This window comes from Coregonus lavaretus (assembly GCF_964263955.1).
Source record: "Coregonus lavaretus genome assembly, contig: HAP1_SCAFFOLD_3033, whole genome shotgun sequence".
Taxonomy (NCBI): domain Eukaryota; kingdom Metazoa; phylum Chordata; class Actinopteri; order Salmoniformes; family Salmonidae; genus Coregonus; species Coregonus lavaretus.
The window spans coordinates 29,420-50,187 of record NW_028165590.1 but is presented as its reverse complement, the minus strand read 5'-3'; the positions used below and the strand labels follow the sequence as shown (position 1 = coordinate 50,187).

The 20,768-nt window shown below is 43.1% G+C and overlaps 1 protein-coding gene across 1 annotated transcript; it reads right to left on the bottom strand.

Moving 5' to 3' along the window:
- Nucleotides 1–13: 13 nt before the first annotated feature.
- LOC311115700 (72 kDa type IV collagenase-like) lies at nt 14–19,271 on the bottom strand. Its single transcript, XM_084190851.1, has 13 exons — nt 18,952–19,271; nt 18,280–18,506; nt 17,281–17,429; nt 15,865–15,993; nt 15,428–15,601; nt 14,455–14,628; nt 12,473–12,646; nt 12,033–12,188; nt 11,565–11,691; nt 7,191–7,327; nt 3,379–3,538; nt 2,850–2,959; nt 14–1,037 (listed from the first exon to the last, which is right to left on the bottom strand). The coding sequence occupies exons 1-13, from the start codon at nt 19,105–19,107 to the stop codon at nt 931–933; spliced, it is 1,980 nt and encodes a 659-aa protein (XP_084046977.1). The 5' UTR covers nt 19,108–19,271; the 3' UTR covers nt 14–930.
- Between the last annotated feature and the right edge of the window lie 1,497 nt (nt 19,272–20,768).

Sequence of the window (20,768 nt, the reverse complement as noted above, 5' to 3'; positions counted from 1 at the left end):
CACACACCACATGTATTGACCATCCATCTTTATTATTTTACAGACAGAGAATGACACATTGCACAAAGCATTATAAAAAAAGAATACAAATCAAAACGACTAGCATCAAAACAACAATACAAAAATATTATTACACAATACTTCTGTGGTACTTCTCTTGTCATGACTCCATCATGCAGCAACAAACCAGATACAGTCTCTAGGCAGCCCGTGCCTTTCATCTCCCTGTACCATCAGTGAAACAATAGACAGATCCTACAAAATGGAAAATTTAGTCTCCATATTTGTGCAGTACCCCTGTATAGTCTTATACAAAGTGCTAGCCCTATATGAAGAATAAGGTTTGTCTATAAGTACTTACTTTTGAAAATAGTCTGAACAGAATGTAGAAAAACTGCATATCAAATATAGGCTCATGCAAATAAGCATTTTCTATAAGCACCATTATCTGTCCAGACATATTGTGCAAATTCATCTTTTCAAATGTATTCCACATCACTGAAATTACTATTGACAATTTCTCCTTCTATTGCAGTATCATGTACTCTCTACTTCACAGACATAGCAGTAAATATAAATATAGACAGCATTCATTCTTCAGATGATGCAATACTGCTCTAGTGAAGCTACATTTATATAGGAGAATATCTTCCAGTACAACACTCTATGTAGTGTGGACATACCTGATGTCTGAGTTTCTAATAACAAACAACGGGGTAAAGAGATCAGAGTAAATCTGCATCATCATAACACATAAACTGATAATATCACACAGTAATATAATACAAAATCCTGTTGCCTATGTTCAGCCTGTGTAGATGGTCCCACGGTGTGTTAGAGGGTGTCTTTAGTTTCTAGGCTAGGGTGCAGGATAGGCTGGTTGGATGGGGATGGGGGAGCTTAGCCAATGTCTATGCGTCTCACTGTTGCTTAGTGACAACCCAGCCAGTCCTTTGTAATCTCGCCCAGTTTGACGATCTTCAGGCTACTGTCATCCATTTTGAAGTAGTGGGCACCTTTGAAGAAGTATGTGTAATCTGGAAAACACAAACATTATGATGAGAGACAAGGTACATCAAAATCATCACATTCAGTGCATCAAATATATATCTAATTTCACCTTGAGCAAGCCACGAGGCCTTACACACTAAAAGGGAACATTCTAGCTAGTGTAAAATATGGCCCCTAGAAGCTTATATCTTTGTAACACATTATCGTCTCAGCCAGAGGAAGAGGACATGATGATGTCACTCGTCTCCTCAGTAAAAACACCCAATCAGGAATCAGCAGTGGAGGAGCTCAGGCTAATTAGCATGAAGACAGAGGCACCTCTGTGAAGCAGCACAGGCTGGCTCTATCAAACACAGTTTCTTGGTAGGGAAGCGCTGCGTGTGATGTATATGTGTGTCAGAAGCAAGGGTATAAAAAAACCCTGGTTAACTGCTATAGACTTAAGATTTACCTCCTGTGTTATACTACTCTCTCTCCGTGCTCTCTCCCCTCCTGCCTCTACTCTCTCTCCTCCTGCGTCTACTCTCTTTCCTCCTGCGTCTGCTCTCTCTCCTTGCTCTCTCCTCCTGCCTCTACTCTCACTCCTCCTGCGTCTACTCTCTCTCCTTGCTCTCTCTCCTTGCCCTATCTCTCCTCTCTCTCCTTGCTCTCTCTCCTTCTGCCTCTACTCTCTCTCCTTGCCCTATCTCTCCTCTCTCTCCTTGCTCTCTCTCCTCCTGCGTCTACTCTCTCTCCTTGCTCTCTCTCCTCGCTCTCCTTTCTCGCTCTCTCTCTCTCCTCCTGCCTCTACTCTCACTCCTTGCTCTAGCTCTCCTCTCTCTCCTCGCTCTCTCTCCCCTCCTGCGTCTACTCTCTCTCCTTACTCTCTCTCCTCCTGCCTCTACTCTCTCTCCTTGCTCTCTTACCTCCTGCCTCTATTTTCTCTCCTTGCTCTCTCTCTCCTCCTGCCTCTGCTCTCTCTCTCCTCCTGCCTCTATTCTCTCTCCTTGCTCTCTCTCTCTCCTCCTGCGTTTACTCTCTCTCCCTGCTCTCTCTCCTTCTGCCTCCTCTCTCTTTCCTTGCTCTCTCTCCTCCTGCCTCTACTCTCTTTCCTCCTGCGTCTACTCTCTCTCCTTGCTCTCTCTTTCCTCCTGCGTCTACTTTCTCTCCTTGTTCTCGCTCTCCTCCTGCGTCTACTTTCTCTCCTTGCTCTCGCTCTCCTCCTGCGTCTACTTTCTCTCCTTGCTCTCTCTCTCCTCCTGCCTATCGCGCGTGCAATGATGTGCAATAATGTCAGAGGGAAAAAAACAGTGTTGGTTGTTTGAAGTAATGTCTTTGTTGTTGTAATATCTCAAACAGACGTGGCAGTTTCACCACTAATGATTCCAGCTTTAAGGCCAGGTGCCAGTTCATAATGAGAGGACTGGCTGGGTCGGGTTGGATTCTAACTGCCAGGAATGTACGCCTGTATCCAGTGGTGTGTCAGTACAGCTCTGACTGAAGCAGGAAGCAGTTCTACCTCCGTGTTCACACAGGCCCCAGCTACCTCTCTCTCTTCCAGTTGACATCTCTCTCTCTCTCTATTTCTCTCTTCAGTAGATATCCCACTGGGCACACACTGGTTGAAGCAACATTGTTTCCACGTAATTTCAATGAAATTACATTGAACCAACGTGGAATAGACGTTGAATTGACGTCTGTGCCCAGTGGGTATCTCTCTCTATACCCCTCCCCCTCCATCCCTCTCTCCCTCCCCCCTCTCTACCTCTATCCCCCCTGCTCTGTGTGTGTGGTGGTGTCGCTCTAAGCGATGGACAATAAAGTATTAAATATACTGTATTGTATTCTAGTATGCTTACCAATGCCATTCAGACTAAAGGCAGAGTCAACGTCATCTGGGATTCCATTCCAGGAGTCAGCGATGAGCTTGGGGAAGCCAGGGTCCATCTTCTTCTTGGCTTCATTGTACCTGGAGGGGCATGATAACACACAGAGGTCATGACGTCAATGTTTAGTAATGATAAAGTTAAGTACATGATACTATGTTACTCTGTTAAGTACGAGTAGATTGGGCCGTTTTGGTTGACAAATCACAGCTGTCAACTCAAGTGCAGTCATGCAAGAGTTAAGTACATCCAACAACAGTACCTTACATGATCCCTGTATTAAGTAAGAGCAGAGTGAGCTGTTTTAACAGTCCAGTGGAAGGTAAGGACCCTAATTAAAAGCACACATGGCTCAGCACAGCAGCACACCAACACACAGTGACGTCTATAGAATTAGAATGACAGTGAATTAAAGTCATTCTAATTCTATGACGATGTCATCGTTACAAGCCCGAGTGGATCAGACACAGGCTTTGGTAGCTGTTGTGTTGTGGTGACTCACCTCCAGAACTTGTCTCCAGCGAACAGGTAGGTCTTCTGGCTCTTTCCGAAGGAGAAGGCTGCGTCAATGCCTTTCAGGTCTGTGGGCAGGCCTATAGAGGAGATTCTCTTGGGGTAGCCTTTCTCTATTTGGTCCGCATTGAAGATCCACATCTCATTGCCTATAGGAGAGACAGGAGGGGAGAGATGGCAAATGAGCACAGGTCAAGATGCTCACAGGGAAGGGTTTGCGAGGATAGAGTTTCTCTAAACTGTTATCTTTTTATTAGCCACAGAGAGACAATGATCATAGGAGTTGGCAAGACAGCACAAACAGATCTGGGACCGGGCTAATATAACGCTACATTTGATCATATCTTGTGGTTAGGGAGGACTGGATAAATTATTGAGGAAATGTGACTCATAGCTTTACAATTTAAGGGCTGGATGGAAAATAAATGGTTCTGTTCTACAAGGCCAAGCATAAATCTTCTTAAATAGGGACACTATGTTTTGGAAGAGCTCTGATTTCACGGTCTTATATGAGCTGGAGCTTTTCTAAAGTAGAATGGCATGCTTCTACAATGCATGGCATGTATTATAAACCACTAATAACTACATACAGCACTAATGTCCAAAATGTCCAAACCACATACTAGCAGTATACTTGACAGAAATACTAAAAGACACACTTATGATTCTCCTAATGTTGAACTTCTTAGAAATAGGATGTTATTTACTGGAAATTGTCACAGCCGTTTAACAGTGATAGAGAGAGGAAACTGCCATGAAAATGTAATTGTGTGTTATATGCAATGTCTAAATCTGGCTTTTCTACAGCCTCTGCATGATGAATCAACGCTCAGGGTGGGGACAGACAGCCCATCTCAGTACGGAGCGCAGTTCACAATGCATGTATGCGTTGTGGCTGCAGCAACCCTGGTTTGAATCCGGGTCACGGCATTGCGATTCATAATGTAATGGCAAAAGGGGCTGTATTTTGAACGAGTTACAACTTACAGTGTAAATAAGAAACTCAACAACTCTTCCATTTGACAAAGTCCCTCAACTCATTGTAGGTTAATGAGTTACGTTAACAGATGCTTTCAGAGGTTCTTCACCTATTTTGTCCCCTGTAGCTCAGTTGGTAGAGCATGGCGCTTGCAACACCAGGGTTGTGGGTTCGTTTCCCAACGGGGGCCAGTATGAAAAATGTATGCACTCACTATCTGTAAGTCGCTCTGGATAAGAGCGTCTGCTAAATGACTAAAATGGAAATGTAGACCTATCATCTCATCATGGTTGTTCTTGTGACAGGTAGGCCTACATTTGCTGTTGCATAGCCTATGCTACAGTAATATAAAGACCGAATGCACGTCTAATTTACCCATCTACATCAAGCTTTCGGGAGTCACCTTGTTTTTTAATCGTAAAGATTTAAAAAAACAAAAATGTATTGCAGCTGCAGCTTTTTTACAGTTTTTTTCCGATTGCTAACAAGCATTGTTCAATACTGCAGATACATGTGCAAAACTCTAAATACAGTTATCACAACAACACTATGAACCTGTGAATCATTTGTCATTGCTTTGACACAAAATGCATTCAATGACAACATCTTTCAAATTACATAAATACTTGTCTCACAAAAACACATTTACCAACAAAACTCTATGTATCTACAGACTATTTTGTAAATGTTAAGATACAGTGGCTTGCCAAAGTATTCACCCCCCTTGGCATTTTTCCTATTTTGTTGCCTTACAACCCCGCTGGCCTCCTTAAAAAACGCTCCTTAGCTCTTGGAGTCCCATGCAGGAAAAGCTAGACTAGAATATCTTGCTGGACAATAGACAATTATACCAATAGACAATTCGAAGAGGTACGCAAGCTCTTTTTTTGCTGAATGTTAAATTCAGCAGCCAATAGAACTCACGGGTAGTTTGAAAGTAGAGCGAATGTGCGATGGCGGTAGGCTATAGCAGTTATTTATTCAGACCCATAACCATTCAATCTTTGTGAAGAGAAAGCCTTCTGCATCTAATTCTAGTCCTATATTATTCAAGGATGTCATTAGAATGATGAAGATAAGGACATCGAAACTTATTTCATTTAACTGTTGAAAGCAAGGAAGGAATGATGCAACAATAGAGAGAAAGAGGAGGTAGGCTAATAACATCAGGGGAAATATTATGAAAGGTATATTATACAAATAGGCCCTTTTTTTCTAAATCTAATTCGCTAGCCTGTACTTGTAACTTTGTAGGCCGCATGTGCTGCACCAGAATCACATGTTCTATTCTGCTTTTTCATGGTTTGAACATGTGCGTAATTCCAGTCCATATAATACAGTATAATACAATACAGTAATACAGTTCACACTCAAAAAGATTAGCCTACTGGAGCTAGTTTCATTTATTTACCCAACAGACCATATAGCTAGCTACATCTATGGGCTTTTATGTTTTTCTGTCGTGCAGTAGCCTGTATTTACATTTACATTTTAGTCATTTAGCAGACGCTCTTATCCAGAGCCACTTACAATCATATTTGTATTAGATAACGGCACAATTATTTGGGATTTTTTGGGCTTAGGCTCATTAAATGTTGTTAATGTATTTAATATATGGCTCATCAGGCTCAGGTAGCATCAGGTTAGAATTTTCATGCTGATCAAAGCTCTAATCAAATCCAGACATATTTATATAATTTATAATGCTTTTGAATTACACTCCCGGTTATAGCGGGAAATACTGGGTTACCCGGGAGAAAAGTGATTTATTCTCGGGATGGAACGTTTGTAAAATACAGGGAAAATATTCAACCCTAGTATGTACAGTGGGGAAAGAAAGTATTTAGTCAGCCACCAATTGTGCAAGTTCTCCCACTTAAAAAGATGAGAGAGGCCTGTAATTTTCATCATAGGTACACGTCAACTATGACAGACAAAATTAGAATTTCTTTTCCAGAAAATCACATTGTAGGATTTTAAATGAATGTATTTGCAAATTATAGTGGAAAATAAGTATTTGGTCAATAACAAAAGTTTCTCAATACTTTGTTATATACCCTTTGTTGGCAATGACACAGGTCAAACGTTTTCTGTAATCTTCACAAGGTTTTCACACACTGTTGCTGGTATTTTGGCCCATTCCTCCATGCAGATCTCCTCTAGAGCAGTGATGTTTTGGGGCTGTCGCTGGGCAACACGGACTTTCAACTCCCTCCAAAGATTTTCTATGGGGTTGAGATCTGGAGACTGGCTAGGCCACTCCAGGACCTTGAAATGCTTCTTACGAAGCCACTCCTTCGTTGCCCGGGCGGTGTGTTTGGGATCATTGTCATGCTGAAAGACCCAGCCACGTTTCATCTTCAATGCCCTTGCTGATGGAAGGAGGTTTTCACTCAAAATCTCATGATACATGGCCCCATTCATTCTTTCCTTTACACGGATCGGTCGTCCTGGTCCCTTTGCAGAAAAACAGCCCCAAAGCATGATGTTTCCACCCCCTATGCTTCACAGTAGGTATGGTGTTCTTTGGATGCAACTCAGCATTCTTTGTCCTCCAAACATGACGAGTTGAGTTTTTACCAAAAAGTTCTATTTTGGTTTCATCTGACCATATGACATTCTCCCAATCCTCTTCTGGATCATCCAAATGCACTCTAGCAAACTTCAGACGGGCCTGAACATGTACTGGCTTAAGCAGGGGGACACGTTTGCTTGCACAATTGGTGGCTGACTAAATACTTTTTTTGCCCACTGTATGTAATGTATGTATGTAGGTATCTCAACGGTGGATGACACAACTCAGTCTCCCATACATACAGTACCTGCAAAGAACACAGTCTTCTCCTCCAGTGGGTTCTCATAGGCAGCGTCGATGGTGACGGGGAGCTCAGGCCAGTAGGTGGCTACCAGCATGGGACCTGAAGGCTTGCCCCGGAAGTTGGTTGACCTGAATATGAACCTGATAGAGAGAGCAGAGAGAGGAGTTACCTACTGGTTCAAATCATGTAAGAGAGGGCAGAGGGGAGAGGGGAGAAAAGAGGGGGTCAGGTGAAGGGAGAGTAGAGGGCAGTGGGGGAGAGAGGAGAGTGGGGTAGGAAAGAGGGAAAGAGAAGGGCAGTAAGAGACGGAAGAGGGGAATGTAAGGGGGAAAGAGAGAGAGGGGCAGTGAGTGAGAGGGAGAGTTTCAGCAGCCCAGGCAGCGAAGCCACAATAGCCTGATTCATTCAGCATCTGGTTCTCGTTAGGACCGGGGTTTATCGAAGCCAGGGGAACAAGACCCATCTTGCCCAGATTTCCAACAGGCAGCTGCATGAGCAACAACAGCAGCAGCAGCTCCCCAAGTCTTTTCCATTGACCTATTTTACAAAGAGCCAGATATTTCTCAGAGAGATAAAGCCTGTTATTGCTTATAAAATGCTATGCAGATATGGACAAAGTAGTCATATGATGATCTGCTATAGCAATCCATTCAAGGTTGAGGTATATTGAATTAGTCCCCCAAAACAGGCCCCCTGACCCTAAATGACACTACAGGAGGAGCATCCATGTCCACATATATACATATATATACATATATATATATACATATATATATATACATACATACATACATACATATATATATATATATATATATATATATCTGGGTCACAGATATAGATTTCATTATTTCACTCACTCTTGTCACATTCTGGATGCATATGAATTACACTTCCTGCATTAGATGCAGCCAGAGAGGTTAGAGAAACCTAGCTAGCAGGGTTGCCTGTGTTCAGTGTCTCGATCCCGTACAGGTCCACCTCATCACTAGGCCAATGAACAGTGGGTTCAGTTCAGTGGATTATTCTCCAGACTCCCCACCCAGCCCTGTGCTGAGCCAGTGACTGTAAATAAGGTGCTGAGCACACAGTGAAGTTAGACCACCAGGACATCTTACTCATCCCTTCATGTCCAGATCTGCTTTCCATCACCATGCTGAGTCAGGAGAGAGAGGAGAGAGGGGATTCTACCTACACCAGAAGGATTTGCTCTCAAAATAGTGTTAGCTGGGTGACAACACCTTTAAACTGATGCACACTGTGTCCGGTCTAGTAGCCCTCCCTCCAGTATTACTGTACTGTATTGAATGGTGACTGCCCTCCAGACTCCAGATATTACATTGGCCCACTAGACTGGTGACTGCCCTCCAGACTCCAGATATTACATTGGCCCACTAGACTGGTGACTGCCCTCCAGACTCCAGATATTACATTGGCCCACTAGACTGGTGACTGCCCTCCAGACTCCAGATATTACATTGGCCCACTAGACTGGTGACTGCCCTCCAGACATTACATTGGCCCACTAGAATGGTGACTGCCCTCCAGACTCCAGATATTACATTGGCCCACTAGACTGGTGACTGCCCTCCAGACTCCAGATATTACATTGGCCCACTAGACTGGTGACTGCCCTCCAGACTCCAGATATTACATTGGCCCACTAGACTGGTGACTGCCCTCCAGACTCCAGATATTACATTGGCCCACTAGAATGGTGACTGCCCTCCAGACTCCAGATATTACATTGGCCCACTAGAATGGTGACTGCCCTCCAGACTCCAGATATTACATTGGCCCACTAGACTGTTGACTGCCCTCCAGACTCCAGACATTACATTGGCCCACTAGACTGGTGACTGCCCTCCAGACTCCAGATATTACATTGGCCCACTAGACTGGTGACTGCCCTCCAGTCTGTGACTTTCAACTACATTTCCCTATTCATCTGTCTCTGTATTTTCACTGCTGCCTAAAAATAGGGAGAAACAAAACAAAATGGATGCACACAGAAAGTCATATCCTAATGGGCCCCAGGCTATTGTTATTAACCTTGACATTGGTTGACAGCTCCATAACCTTAGTAGTCTCTATCCTAATCTTTGCTTATTGACTTGAGTCTCCATCTCTCCTCACTCTCTCTCTTCCACTTCTCCTCACTCTTCTTCTCTCTCCCCCATCTCTCCTCACTCTCGCTGTCTCTGTTCCATCTCTCCTCACTCCTCTACTCCATGGCTCTGATAGCTAAACCATCTGGTGACCTAGAGCCAACTGTGAATAACTAGGTACCAAAGTCATCCCACCACTGAAACCTGAGAAACAGCCTAACTGGCCCTCTGAGTCCAAATATCATGCAGCTATGGGTTTGGTATTGTAACTCCTCCATAGAGATGTAGGATCTTAATTTGATCACTCTTTTGTTTAAGATAATTTTCCTGCACAGCAGCGTATTCAAGTTTTAAAAATGCTTCTAAAAAGTGTGTAATTTCCACCTCAACATTTCAGACTTGATTTGCCCTAACTTAAAACGTATCAACCCCTACAAAAAATGTCCATTCATTATAATCCACATAATAATTCACATTTCCTTTTGCTGCAGGATTATTTCCCTGCTCTAGCAAACTGGCTCAAATTAAGATCCTACAGCCATAACTCCCTCCGTAATGGCATTTCACTCCATCTGAGAGATCGCTAACATTAAAAGATAGCTATAATTATGGGGTGTATCATTGAATATGCGTCATTGTTAATGATATCATGGTAAAACTCTAGAACTAGAACACTGCAAATCATTTTGAATGAGAAAAGGATCTTGCTGATGAGGAAATGGAGAATCTCTCCAGAAATCCTCAGGTCCAGTGTCTTGTCCACAACAAATCACTGTATAGGTATTCTGTGAGATTTTACCATTGTGGCTGGATATCTTGTGGATTTGGATTCTCTAGGATGTTTAAGCAGCAGACAACAGATGATATCCCTAAAAAATAACCAAACTAACCCAATCAAAGACATGACTTACAGGCATAGTCACAACATTTCTAAACTAACTATTGAGAGAAATTCTGCCGTTTAAACCAGACTCCGGTTTTAATTGGCAGGTCCTCCCTCCTTTACCAGTTAATGTTACGTTGACACATCAACCAAACACGACACAGTGTAGTTTATAGTCCACAGAACATCCTTCAGCATGATGTTTGCCCCTGCTCGCTGGCCAGGGCTGAACAGTGTTAAAGCATGGTGAACCACAGTGAGTGAAGACTTAACTCTTAACTAAAGCAGGATTCTATGAACTAAAGCAGGATTGGTAAGCAGGATTTGAGGGTGGTTTCCCCCCCAGTCCCAGATTCAGGGTGGGCAGTGGGGGGGCAGGCAGGCTGAATGACTGCAGTTATTCGAGTCAAAAAAGTATACTTGTTTGCTTTGGACACCGTTCCAACTCAGCCATGACAGATATATAGTAAAGCTCACCTTAAAACTGTGAAGGCAAAAAGATGTGGCGGCAAAGTCTGAGAAGGAACATATAAATGTCCAACGAAACCTAAACTTGCTATTCAGTCACAATTTTGTAATTTGGATTGCTTGCAATAGCTTATTGTTTGGGTTGAAACTGTTCCTGAAAGAATTTGTTCCAGACAAGATTAGGCTGTTGTGGTAAAGAGTTCATGTTTCAGAAGGAAAGTACACTGAGTCATGGAGAGTTGAAACTGAACCACACCACTCTCCCAACAGATAATGTAAGATGGAGAGATACAGAAAGTCTATTCCTCTTCTCCTTTTCTACACTACATAGGACAATCCCAGTTAAAGTCTGTATCCTGTACTGTACAGTAGGGTCTGGTTTACAATCCTAATAACAGGCAGCCATTTTGGCTTATCATAGTTGATCCAGGATTGTGAGGGTGTTTATTATTACCAGTTGTTTCATAACTTTATACTGATCACAGCATGGGATAAGCATTCAAGCTTAGACAAATTGAAATAACACCACCCCCTTCATTCAAACAAAGCAACTGATTGCCAAGAGAAAATAATGCATTCTGAGACCAAACAAAGCCCCCTATTAAACTACCCATTGTTTGTGGTGAAATGATTTAGTAGTGGATTGTGAGGTCTAACTTGTGGACTCTGGTCTGCTCCAATGACTCTAACCACAGAGTCTAAAATAGGAGTCTTGGGGTTATATGTTAATTCTGCCTGTTTTCAGATTGGCTACATGTTTTTTGAGAAGACCAAACAAAAGTGTATTAGCTATTATAAGAGAACAATACAATAAAAAACAGACACAGGCTTGTAAGACTTATGACTTCAACAAGTTAAATGTTGCATGTTCCAACCATTGCAGATCAGAAGTAATAGAATCCCCAGTAAATCATTTACCTGTCCTTGAAGAAGAAGGTCTCTCCTCTGATCTGGGCAATAGCATCAAACACCACAGGTTCATTACAGATGTCCATAGGAGTGACTGGGCCCTGGGTGGGAGAAAGGGGCTTGTCTGTACCAGGACCTGAGAGGAAAAGGAGAGGCAACATGGTGAGAGGAAAAGGAGAGGCAACATGGTGAGAGGAAAAGGAGAGGCAACATGGTGAGAGGAAAGGAGAGGCAACATGGTGAGGCAACATGGTGAGCATTGAGTAGATGATATCTCTGAAAATGAGATCTATATCCTTCAACAAGGAGAAATCCAGTTGTTATCTGCAGGACATTCACCAAAGTACTCTGGTTATGAACGGCGGGTGAAGTCATGGTTACACGTTATTTGAAAGGTACCTACATAAAGACTTCATAACACATTCATAACCCATACATGCTGCATTTATAAGCAGTACATAAGAATTTCAAACTGACCATACAGCTCCTGAATTCCCTTGATGTCGTCGTTGGACAGTCTGAAGTTCTTGGTGAAGGTATACATGGGGGCCATCAGAGCACCAGGGTCCTGGGAGTGCTCCAAGCCCAGGGCATGGCCAAACTCATGGGCCGCAACCAGGAACAGACTGTAGCCTGGACAACACCAATAGGAGTGAGAGATACAGCAACACATATTCAAAGCGTAACAAGTCAAGTTATATTCAGGTGAATGAGAATGTTTTCCATGTTGGGAAATTCCTGTTGACCATTTTCCCTCCATTCTGCATAGACAATGAATGATTAAATACATGAATTAATAAAACAGATTAAAAATACAAATGATTCAAATAAATAACCATGAATTGTCATTGTCCACTAAACTGCTAAAACCACCTACAAACAAACATAATGTCAAAGGTCATCGATTACACATTTACCTTGATCAGGACAGAAGCCCCACTTGCGGTCATCGTCGTAGCTCTTGGTGGAGGCGCACCACATTTTGCCGTCGCTACGTCCAGAAGCGGTGCAACTGTCATAAGTGTCTCCAAGGAATGTGAAGGGGAACACACAGGGGGAACCCTCAGAGTTTCCTCCCACAGTGGACATGGCTGCATGGGTGAACAAAAATACATATTTCAGGACCAAATTGACTTTTCTTTGTGTGCCGATGAGGTAGTGCTTAAAGTTATCAACTTGATTTCGGTTGAATTGCTAAATGGATTTGCTTGAGAAACTGCCATGACCTTAATGACATTGACATCGGATGTATTTTGTATCTACAGTATATCCAAATCAAAACCAAAAACCACTCTCTAAAAAGTGGCTTTTCTTTTCCTGCATGATAATATTATATCTGGGGTCTGGGTTGGTACAGCACAGCCATGGGCCTGTGTGGTTTTTGAAGCAGGCTGTTTCTTATTCAGTGCTTCTTACACACAAGACTACATAGCACGCCAGCATTCCCAACCAATTAGAACCAGATGAAAACCTCAGCCTTAACCCCCCCCCCCCCTCTCTTTCTCTCCCCAAATCCCTCTCTCTCACTCTCCTGACTCTACCCCCAACCCCTGAGCCACTGACACAATGGAAAATAACCCCCGCCAGCAGCCACTCAGTAAAATACTTTTACCGTCATTCAGTAGACTAGCTGCTGCAAGATTGGAAACCACAGGTCTGGAACATTCTAACATTCTCCTACACCAATACATGGAGGCATCAGCACAGTACAGCTTGACTGATAAATGCACGCACACACGCTAGTGATGGGCGGGTTGACTCATAACCCGCAGTCCCGGGAGGATGGGTTTAGGGTACATTCAATATTGTGTGGCTGAAGGGTGGGTGGGTGGCGGGCGGGTTGAATAAAGTGAAGAAATCCATAAATGTATCATTCTTGTGCAATTTATATAGGCTACATTGAGGTTTTTCTTTCATTATTTTAGGCTATCTGGTATGAGTGCATAAACCTAAGCTTTAGGGATTAACTGTATGTGTGCCAAATAGCCTACACAGCCAATCAACAAATAATGCTTTTGGGAACAGGCAGAATGCCAAATAATGCTTTTGGGAACGGGCAGAAAAAGTTAACGTTAATCCACGGAGGCAAAAAGGACATTGTCGAAGTTTAATTCAATAAGACAAAAGCTGCGAAAGGAGAGTTGAATATAAAGAGGAGGGAGGGTCAGAAAAGTAATGTTTGGACAAGATTTGGTGAAGTTGTAAAAGAGGATGATTGCAGTGCTGGCTATGTTATGTGTGATGATTGTGAGGCGCTATACAAATTCGGGACTTCAAATAGGCCTATGGCATGTCAAGGGAACTGTAGCCTACTGTTTAGTTGGGTTAAATGGAAACTGAAATCTGGACACTGATTGTAAGTCTATAACCTCTCACATAGCCTCAATAATAACTCCTGCAGAATTAAGCATTTCTTGCAGTAACAAGCAAAATGTAGACTTAAATATGATTTTTCTTTCTGCATCTTGAGAGAATGTAATGCTAGATACAATCTGTAGAGGTGCTGTCTTCATCATAAAAGCTGATAGTATAGTACTGAAATCTTATCAGAAACACATTGGGTCATTTTCACAGCTTTGCGGGTTAGGGTTGGATGCGGGCCTCAGATTTTCACTTTATCACATATAGTCGGGCGGTTGCAGATGGGTTATTAGCAATTGCGGGCGGGTGAAGAAACAGCTGACCCTTGCACCACTAACACATGCTAGCACGCACACGCACACACTAGCACATAACCTGGCTCAAGTATAATCCTCAGATTACGGTTTCCATGCAACAGTTAGATCTGTTGGATGGATCAGTGCCCTTAGCTGTTTGGGTTAACAAAGCTGATGAGGCTCACATGCTATAGGGAGGGAGAGACCCCTTCGGGCTTGGGCAGTATGAACTGGGAACCCACCTGTTTCAGGGCAGAACCCGTAGGACTTGTCATTGTCATAGTTCTCAGTCGTAGCACACCAGCGGTAGCCGTCGTCACGCCCCTGAGTGGTGCAACCATCATAGGTCTCCCCTTGGAACGTGAAGGGGAACTTACATGGAGCTCCGTCCGCGTTTCCACCCAGGGTGAACAGCACTGTAACACAGGAAGACAGAGTTGAAGGAATTATCTATACAGAGTTTACAGGTTTCCAGAATTTACTAAAATGCCATGGCAGTTATGCTGAGCCTGAGTTTGAGTGATTTCACAGATCCAATCTTACGCTAACTGAACCGCATTATCATTCTTTGTCAGGGTGTTACACATCCACTCTGTCCAGACTAAAATGTTTATCGCTACAGTATATCAACAGTCTATAAAACTATCAACAAGATAAATGTTTCACAAGACTTCACTGAGTACGCCATTTTCTCAAGATCAAGGGATAACCAGTTAGGACGTTTCATAAGACTGTTGGTCTCATATGAGTCTACTGTAGGCCTATATGTATCAGTATGTCTTTGCACTCCTTTATGGTGAGTCTATACCCTAATGGCAGTACCATGGACATCAACACAAACAGACAGACAAAAGGAATGATGAAAAGCTTCATGAATCTGGCCAAGCAACACAGAGAAGAGGGAGTACTTTATGACCCAGAAAACAACACTAGTTTCCCAGAATGGACTCCCACCTGGTCTCAGTCCAACAGCAACACAGCTTCTTCTAACTAATCACAAACCTCTCATCTGGAGTAACTCCTGGCCAACTCCTGGTCAGAAACTATCGCTAAAACACCACAATAGAAGTTCCATGAGGGACTGCTGAATGCAACACTCTTAACTTTTTACACTCCATGTAGATATAAAAATGTATACTGTAACTCTTTTGCACAATACATTCACAGGAACTCTTTAGAGGAAAAAGAAAAACAGCCATGTTGGCTCCTACTCACACTCATGGGGACAGAAACCGTATTTGCCGTCGTCGTCAAAGTTGTATGTGGTGGAGCACCAGAGGAATCCATCTTCACGGCCCTGATTGGTACAGCTGTTGTACTCCGTTCCCATAAACATGAAGGGGAACTTACAGAACTCCCCCTCTGCATTACCAAACTTCACCTTCACCACTGTGGAGGGGAGGGAGATGGGGTGGGGGGAGAGGTGATGATCAAAGGAGCTCAAACAGAGCTGTGTCAGATACTGTGTGGTTCAGCGATCTCGATATCATCGGTGAAATGTTAAACACAAACTGCTTTAAAAACTTGCCATGTATGACCATGAATACATAGGTGATAAGTAAAAACAAGTAGGTTAATAGATTAGATCAGGATGAACTCTTGACATTGTTTACAGACTTTATTTACAACTCAGACAGTACAGTCTCCAGTACCTTGTCCTTCTCCCAGGGTCCACTGCTCATCATCATCAAAGTGGGAGTCTCCCCCGGTGCCTGGTCCAGGAGCGAAAGCATGAGCCAGCAGACCATCTTTACCATCGAAGGGGTAGCCATCACCATGCTCTATGGATTCACATAACAAGGTTTAAAACAAAAGGACTCAAGGCACAGATCAGAATACAATTAGAGCATTACTGGATGGATTCATCTCAGAACAGAACTGTCTCCGAAGTAGCTAGTTAGACTTCAAATATGTCTCACAAGACTACAGAACTTGCTGTTTGTTGTCTGTGTTGTTGATAGGTCTTTTTTATTAATTACTGTTCTTGTCCCAGACAAGTAGGTCAGCTAGGGTCAGACAGGCCTGAGGCATGGTTATGTGAGTAACTGTCTAACGAGCGGTCCTGATAACCTCCCCAAAGACCAAAATCCTCATCAGTCCACCAAACCAAACCCTGTAAAATATACACTGAGTGTACAAAACATTTCTCTTTCCATGACATAGACTCCAGGTAAAAGCAATGATCCCTTATTGATGTCACTTGTTAAAGCCATTTCAATCAGTGTAGATGAAGGGGAGGAGACAAGTTAAATAAGGATTTTTAAGCCTTGAGACAATTGAGACATGGATTGTGTATGTGTGCGTTCAGAGGGTGAATGGGCAAGACAAAACATTTCAGTGCCTTGGAACAGGGTATGGAAGTAGGTGCCAGGTGCACCGGTTTGAGTGTGTCAAGAACTACAACGCTGCTGGGTTTTTCACACTCAACAGTTTCCCGTGTTTATCAAGAATGGTCCACCACCCAAAGGACATCCAGCCAACTTCACACAACTGTGGGAAGCACTGGAGTCAACGTGTGCCAGCATCCCTGTAGAATGCTTTTGACACCTTGTAGAATCCATTCCCAGACGAATTGAGTCTGTTCTAAGGGCAAAAGGGGGTTCAACGCAATATTAGGATGGTGTTCCTAATGTTTTGTACACTCAGTGTAGGAAGCGTGTGGGATGGTGCCATGAAAACATGTCATTTTGGGCTTGTTTTGACCTCAAGTCGGTCAGACAGTGACCTCTATATGTTCTTACTTGAGGTCTGGCCTGCCACGAGAATATTGACTTTATGTGAGACACATGGAACCCAGAGAAAGAGCAATAAGTAACTCACACATAGGCAGGCCTACAGTACTATACGATTAGCAGCACTGAGCACACATCATCTAATCTCGTTTCCAGCCACTTCCGCCCTTTTGCGCAATAGCCGGATGATGAGTAGCCTGGTTAAACCAGACTGAACGAAGGTGAGAGCAGAATTAAGTCTGGTTTAACCAGGCTACTCATCATCCGGCATTGCTGAGGTTTCATACAGTACATTCAGCAGATGATAAAAGTACAAACTGTTATGTAATACCGTACCGTTGCGGCCAAAGTTAATCATGATGTCAGCCTCTCCATCCATGAGGCGGGTGAACTTGAGTGGGGTGACATCACTCCACACTTTGAAGGCCCTTAAGAAGGCGTCATCAATAGTCTCCTCGTCCAGGTCAGGAGAATGGCCTAGAATCCTGAGAGGTGAAACACAGAGAGGAGAGGAAACAGAGGAGAATACTCATTAAACAGCTGATCCCTGGCTGAAGGTGTGCTGCATGATAAATGTTACATAATGGAATATTACTGTGTGATTGAATAGTTATGCTTGAGGAAATGCACATAATGCAAGCAGAATCAAAGAGGGACCAGTGTGAGCATATAAAACCTTAAAAACGTGAGATTCACCTATGTCAAATAGCAAAAGACAAAAGCTTGTGCACCACACTCTCTTCTATTTAAAAGGACAAAAGCAATAGAGCAGAGGTATCCTAAACCCCCCATCTGGACAAAAAGTCCATCAGTCTTCAGGCCTTGCCTATGACTCATGTGGTTAGAATGCTTCATGAGAGAGTCCAGCCACTAACCCCTGCTATGTGAGTGTGTCTGAGCAGTATAACCCTCTGTATCTTGTTGTTTTGGTAAACTTCTCCCCATCTCTGTTTTTCCCATTGGTACATACAGTGAGTCTGAGTGGTCATGAGGACACAGAAAGGGCTGATGTAAACAACAGACCTTTACTCTCTTCTGAACCTCAAATAAAAAATATCCAACAAGCACTCAGTGTGCAGGAATCTTGGTGTTAGCAGATTGTGGTTGGGTTGGTGGGCAGTACATAGTTGAGGTTTTCATGGCCCAAAACAAACTACAGGGGCTGGAGGAGTCATTTCCTTAGTCATTTCCTTTGCTCAGCAGTCAGCACATTGCACAGCAACATAGGGAGTTATGTGGAGCGCAACCCTATTGCACATGGGGTTCAAAGCCTATTGCACAACTCCCTATACCAAAACACTATTTGGGCCAAACAAACATGTTTTGACCACTGACCTGTAGGTTATGGCGTTTTGCTGCCACTTGGGTTTCCTGTGGAAGAAGTTGTATTGTGCAACATCTGGAACGCCACAGCGGGGCTTCTTCATGATCTCCACCGTCTTGGGGTCGATCTCGCCCGTCTCTTGCAGCGAGAAGAACTTCTGCATCTTCTTCAGGGTGTCCTTCAGCACCATGAGGTTACATCTGTCTTGTGGGCAGCCATAGAACTTGTTCAGATAGTGCTGCAAAAGGGGATAAAAGACAAGCGTATGAGTGGATATAGGATATATTCTGATGCCTTCCTACTCTATACAGTGCCTTCATCCATTTAGACATACTGTATCAATGAATGCATGAACATTTGTGTGCATTACACATCAAAATGTCTCCACTGGGCACAGATGTCAATTCAATGTCTATTCCACGTTGGTTCAATGTAATTTCATTGAAATGACTGGAAACAATGTTGATTCAACCAGTGTGTGCCCAGTGGGTATCCAACTATCAGGTCTGAAGCCAATACATTATGAGTTTCATTAATTATTTGTCCTTTTAAAGTCATTCACAAATGGCAGAATGGAATATAAGTTCTCTATTCCTGAATTTATTGAAAATAACCTATAAAGTAGTTTGAAGCAAAAATCACATTACATTCCCACTTTGAAAAGTTGTTTAAAGAACACTTACCAGAGCCACTTCTTTGTCTGTTTTTGGACTATCGTCTCCTGGGAACTTGATAATGGGCGAGGGGGCTGCAGAGGTTTTCTGGAGAAAGGCGATTAACTGTACCAAAAACACTTTGAGGACAAGGTGTCGGGGGCTAAATGCCGTGTGGCACCCCATATTTCCCCGGTGGAGAATCGCTGGGTATGTAGTCGGGATGGAGGAAAAACAGTGCGCTTCTGGGCTGGATGTAGTCCTCTTGCCTCAGCCTCTTCTGTTCCTTTATCTTCTCCTCAACGGGAAATTCTGCACTGCAACCCAGGTCTGCTAACTCAGTTGTGCTTACACATGCACTTTTTTGACGCTGCTTTACACGGGACGTGTAGGCTATAGACTGCGCAGTCTCCCCAAATTGGGGAACGTCGGAGAAATGTAACCGGATACCTGTTCCAATTACGAGTTTACTGCGTAATTCCAAACCTCCCTTATTTGGCCTCTGTGTTCGGTTTTCTTTGCATTGTAGACTAGGCCTATACGTTGTATTTGCTCATACATTAAAGTGGGTACAATGATTGCACGAATCCCGCATAAATAGTAGATAGATTGACAATGAAACCAAACAGATAGGGATAAATCGCAATGAACACAGTTGTAGCCTAGGCCCTAGCATTAAAATAACTCACAAACGCGGAAAAAAGAGCGCGCCTTTGTAGGCTACCTGACCCCGCGAACAGAGGCCATCCGCCGCCGGACTGCAGGGAATGCCTTGTAATATAGCGATTCGTGAAAACAATTAACGTGTCACACGGTCTTGCGTTGCATGACATAGCAGGAGGCAAAGTTAAAGGTGCAAATATAGTGGTTTTATTAAAGGATTAGTTGGTAGACAAGTGAAGTCTTCAAAATGTTTAGGCCTACAAACATGCAGGTCAAAGGAAACTGAATTCCTACAAAATCTAAGAAAAGGCATATCTATGCAGGTTCTCCTGCCTCTATCACTTTGCTGACTGACCCCAGGTGGCGAGGTAGGTTGGAGCCTGGTATCGCATACTAGTTACCACAGCCACAAATCCATAAACCCCACCCTTTCCTTCAAATTCTCTTCTTAAAATTTGATTAAACCTAACTTTAAACTTAACCCTATCATTAACCACACTACTAACCGAATGCCTAACCCTAACCTTACATTTTGACTTTGTAACTGTGGTAACTAGTGGAAACCGCATCCCCATGACCTACAACATGAAAATGAAATTAAAGGAAATATAGCAAACCTCTACCTTGTAAGTGTTAGCAAATGAGCTCATATACACCGCATTCATCCACTCAGAGGACCAAACAGCAGATAATGACATGAAATAAGGAAAGAGACAAATGTTGCAGCAAGGAATCAAAACAACCACTTTAACAGTGACAACGAAATGGTTAAGTGTGTAGCCCAATATCGCTAGAAATAGTTAAGTTTAACAAAATGTTAAAACCACTGGAAAAGTTGGAACATGAGTTCAGCAAAGGTCCTCTCTCACCAGGCCCTGAAGTTGAGAGTTCACCTGTCCTATCCTGGCTACAAGGTGAGCACCGCCCCTCTTAAGACATTTCTGATTATGTTAGCAAAATGCCTACAAAGGCCTTAGCAAAAGTACTTACTTAACACCTGATGCTGCAAGGAACAGTACATTTAGGATCCTAGGTCTAGGTCAAATCAAATCCAATCAAATGTTATTTGCCACATGTGCCGAATACAACAGGTGTAGACATTACAGTGAAATGCTTACTTACAAGCCCATAACCAACAATGCAGTTTAAGGAAAAAACAAAAATAGCAAATAATTAAAGAGCAG

Excerpts from the sequence above, each read along its gene's own strand:
- LOC311115700 (XM_084190851.1), bottom strand. The coding sequence starts at position 19,107 with ATGGGGTGCCACACGGCATTTAGCCCCCGACACCTTGTCCTCAAAGTG. Across the intron at positions 17,430-18,279 it reads CAAAACGCCATAACCTACAG|GATTCTAGGCCATTCTCCTG; the intron begins GTCAGTGGTCAA and ends TTCACCTCTCAG. Across the intron at positions 2,960-3,378 it reads GCTGGAGACAAGTTCTGGAG|GTACAATGAAGCCAAGAAGA; the intron begins GTGAGTCACCAC and ends ATGCCCCTCCAG.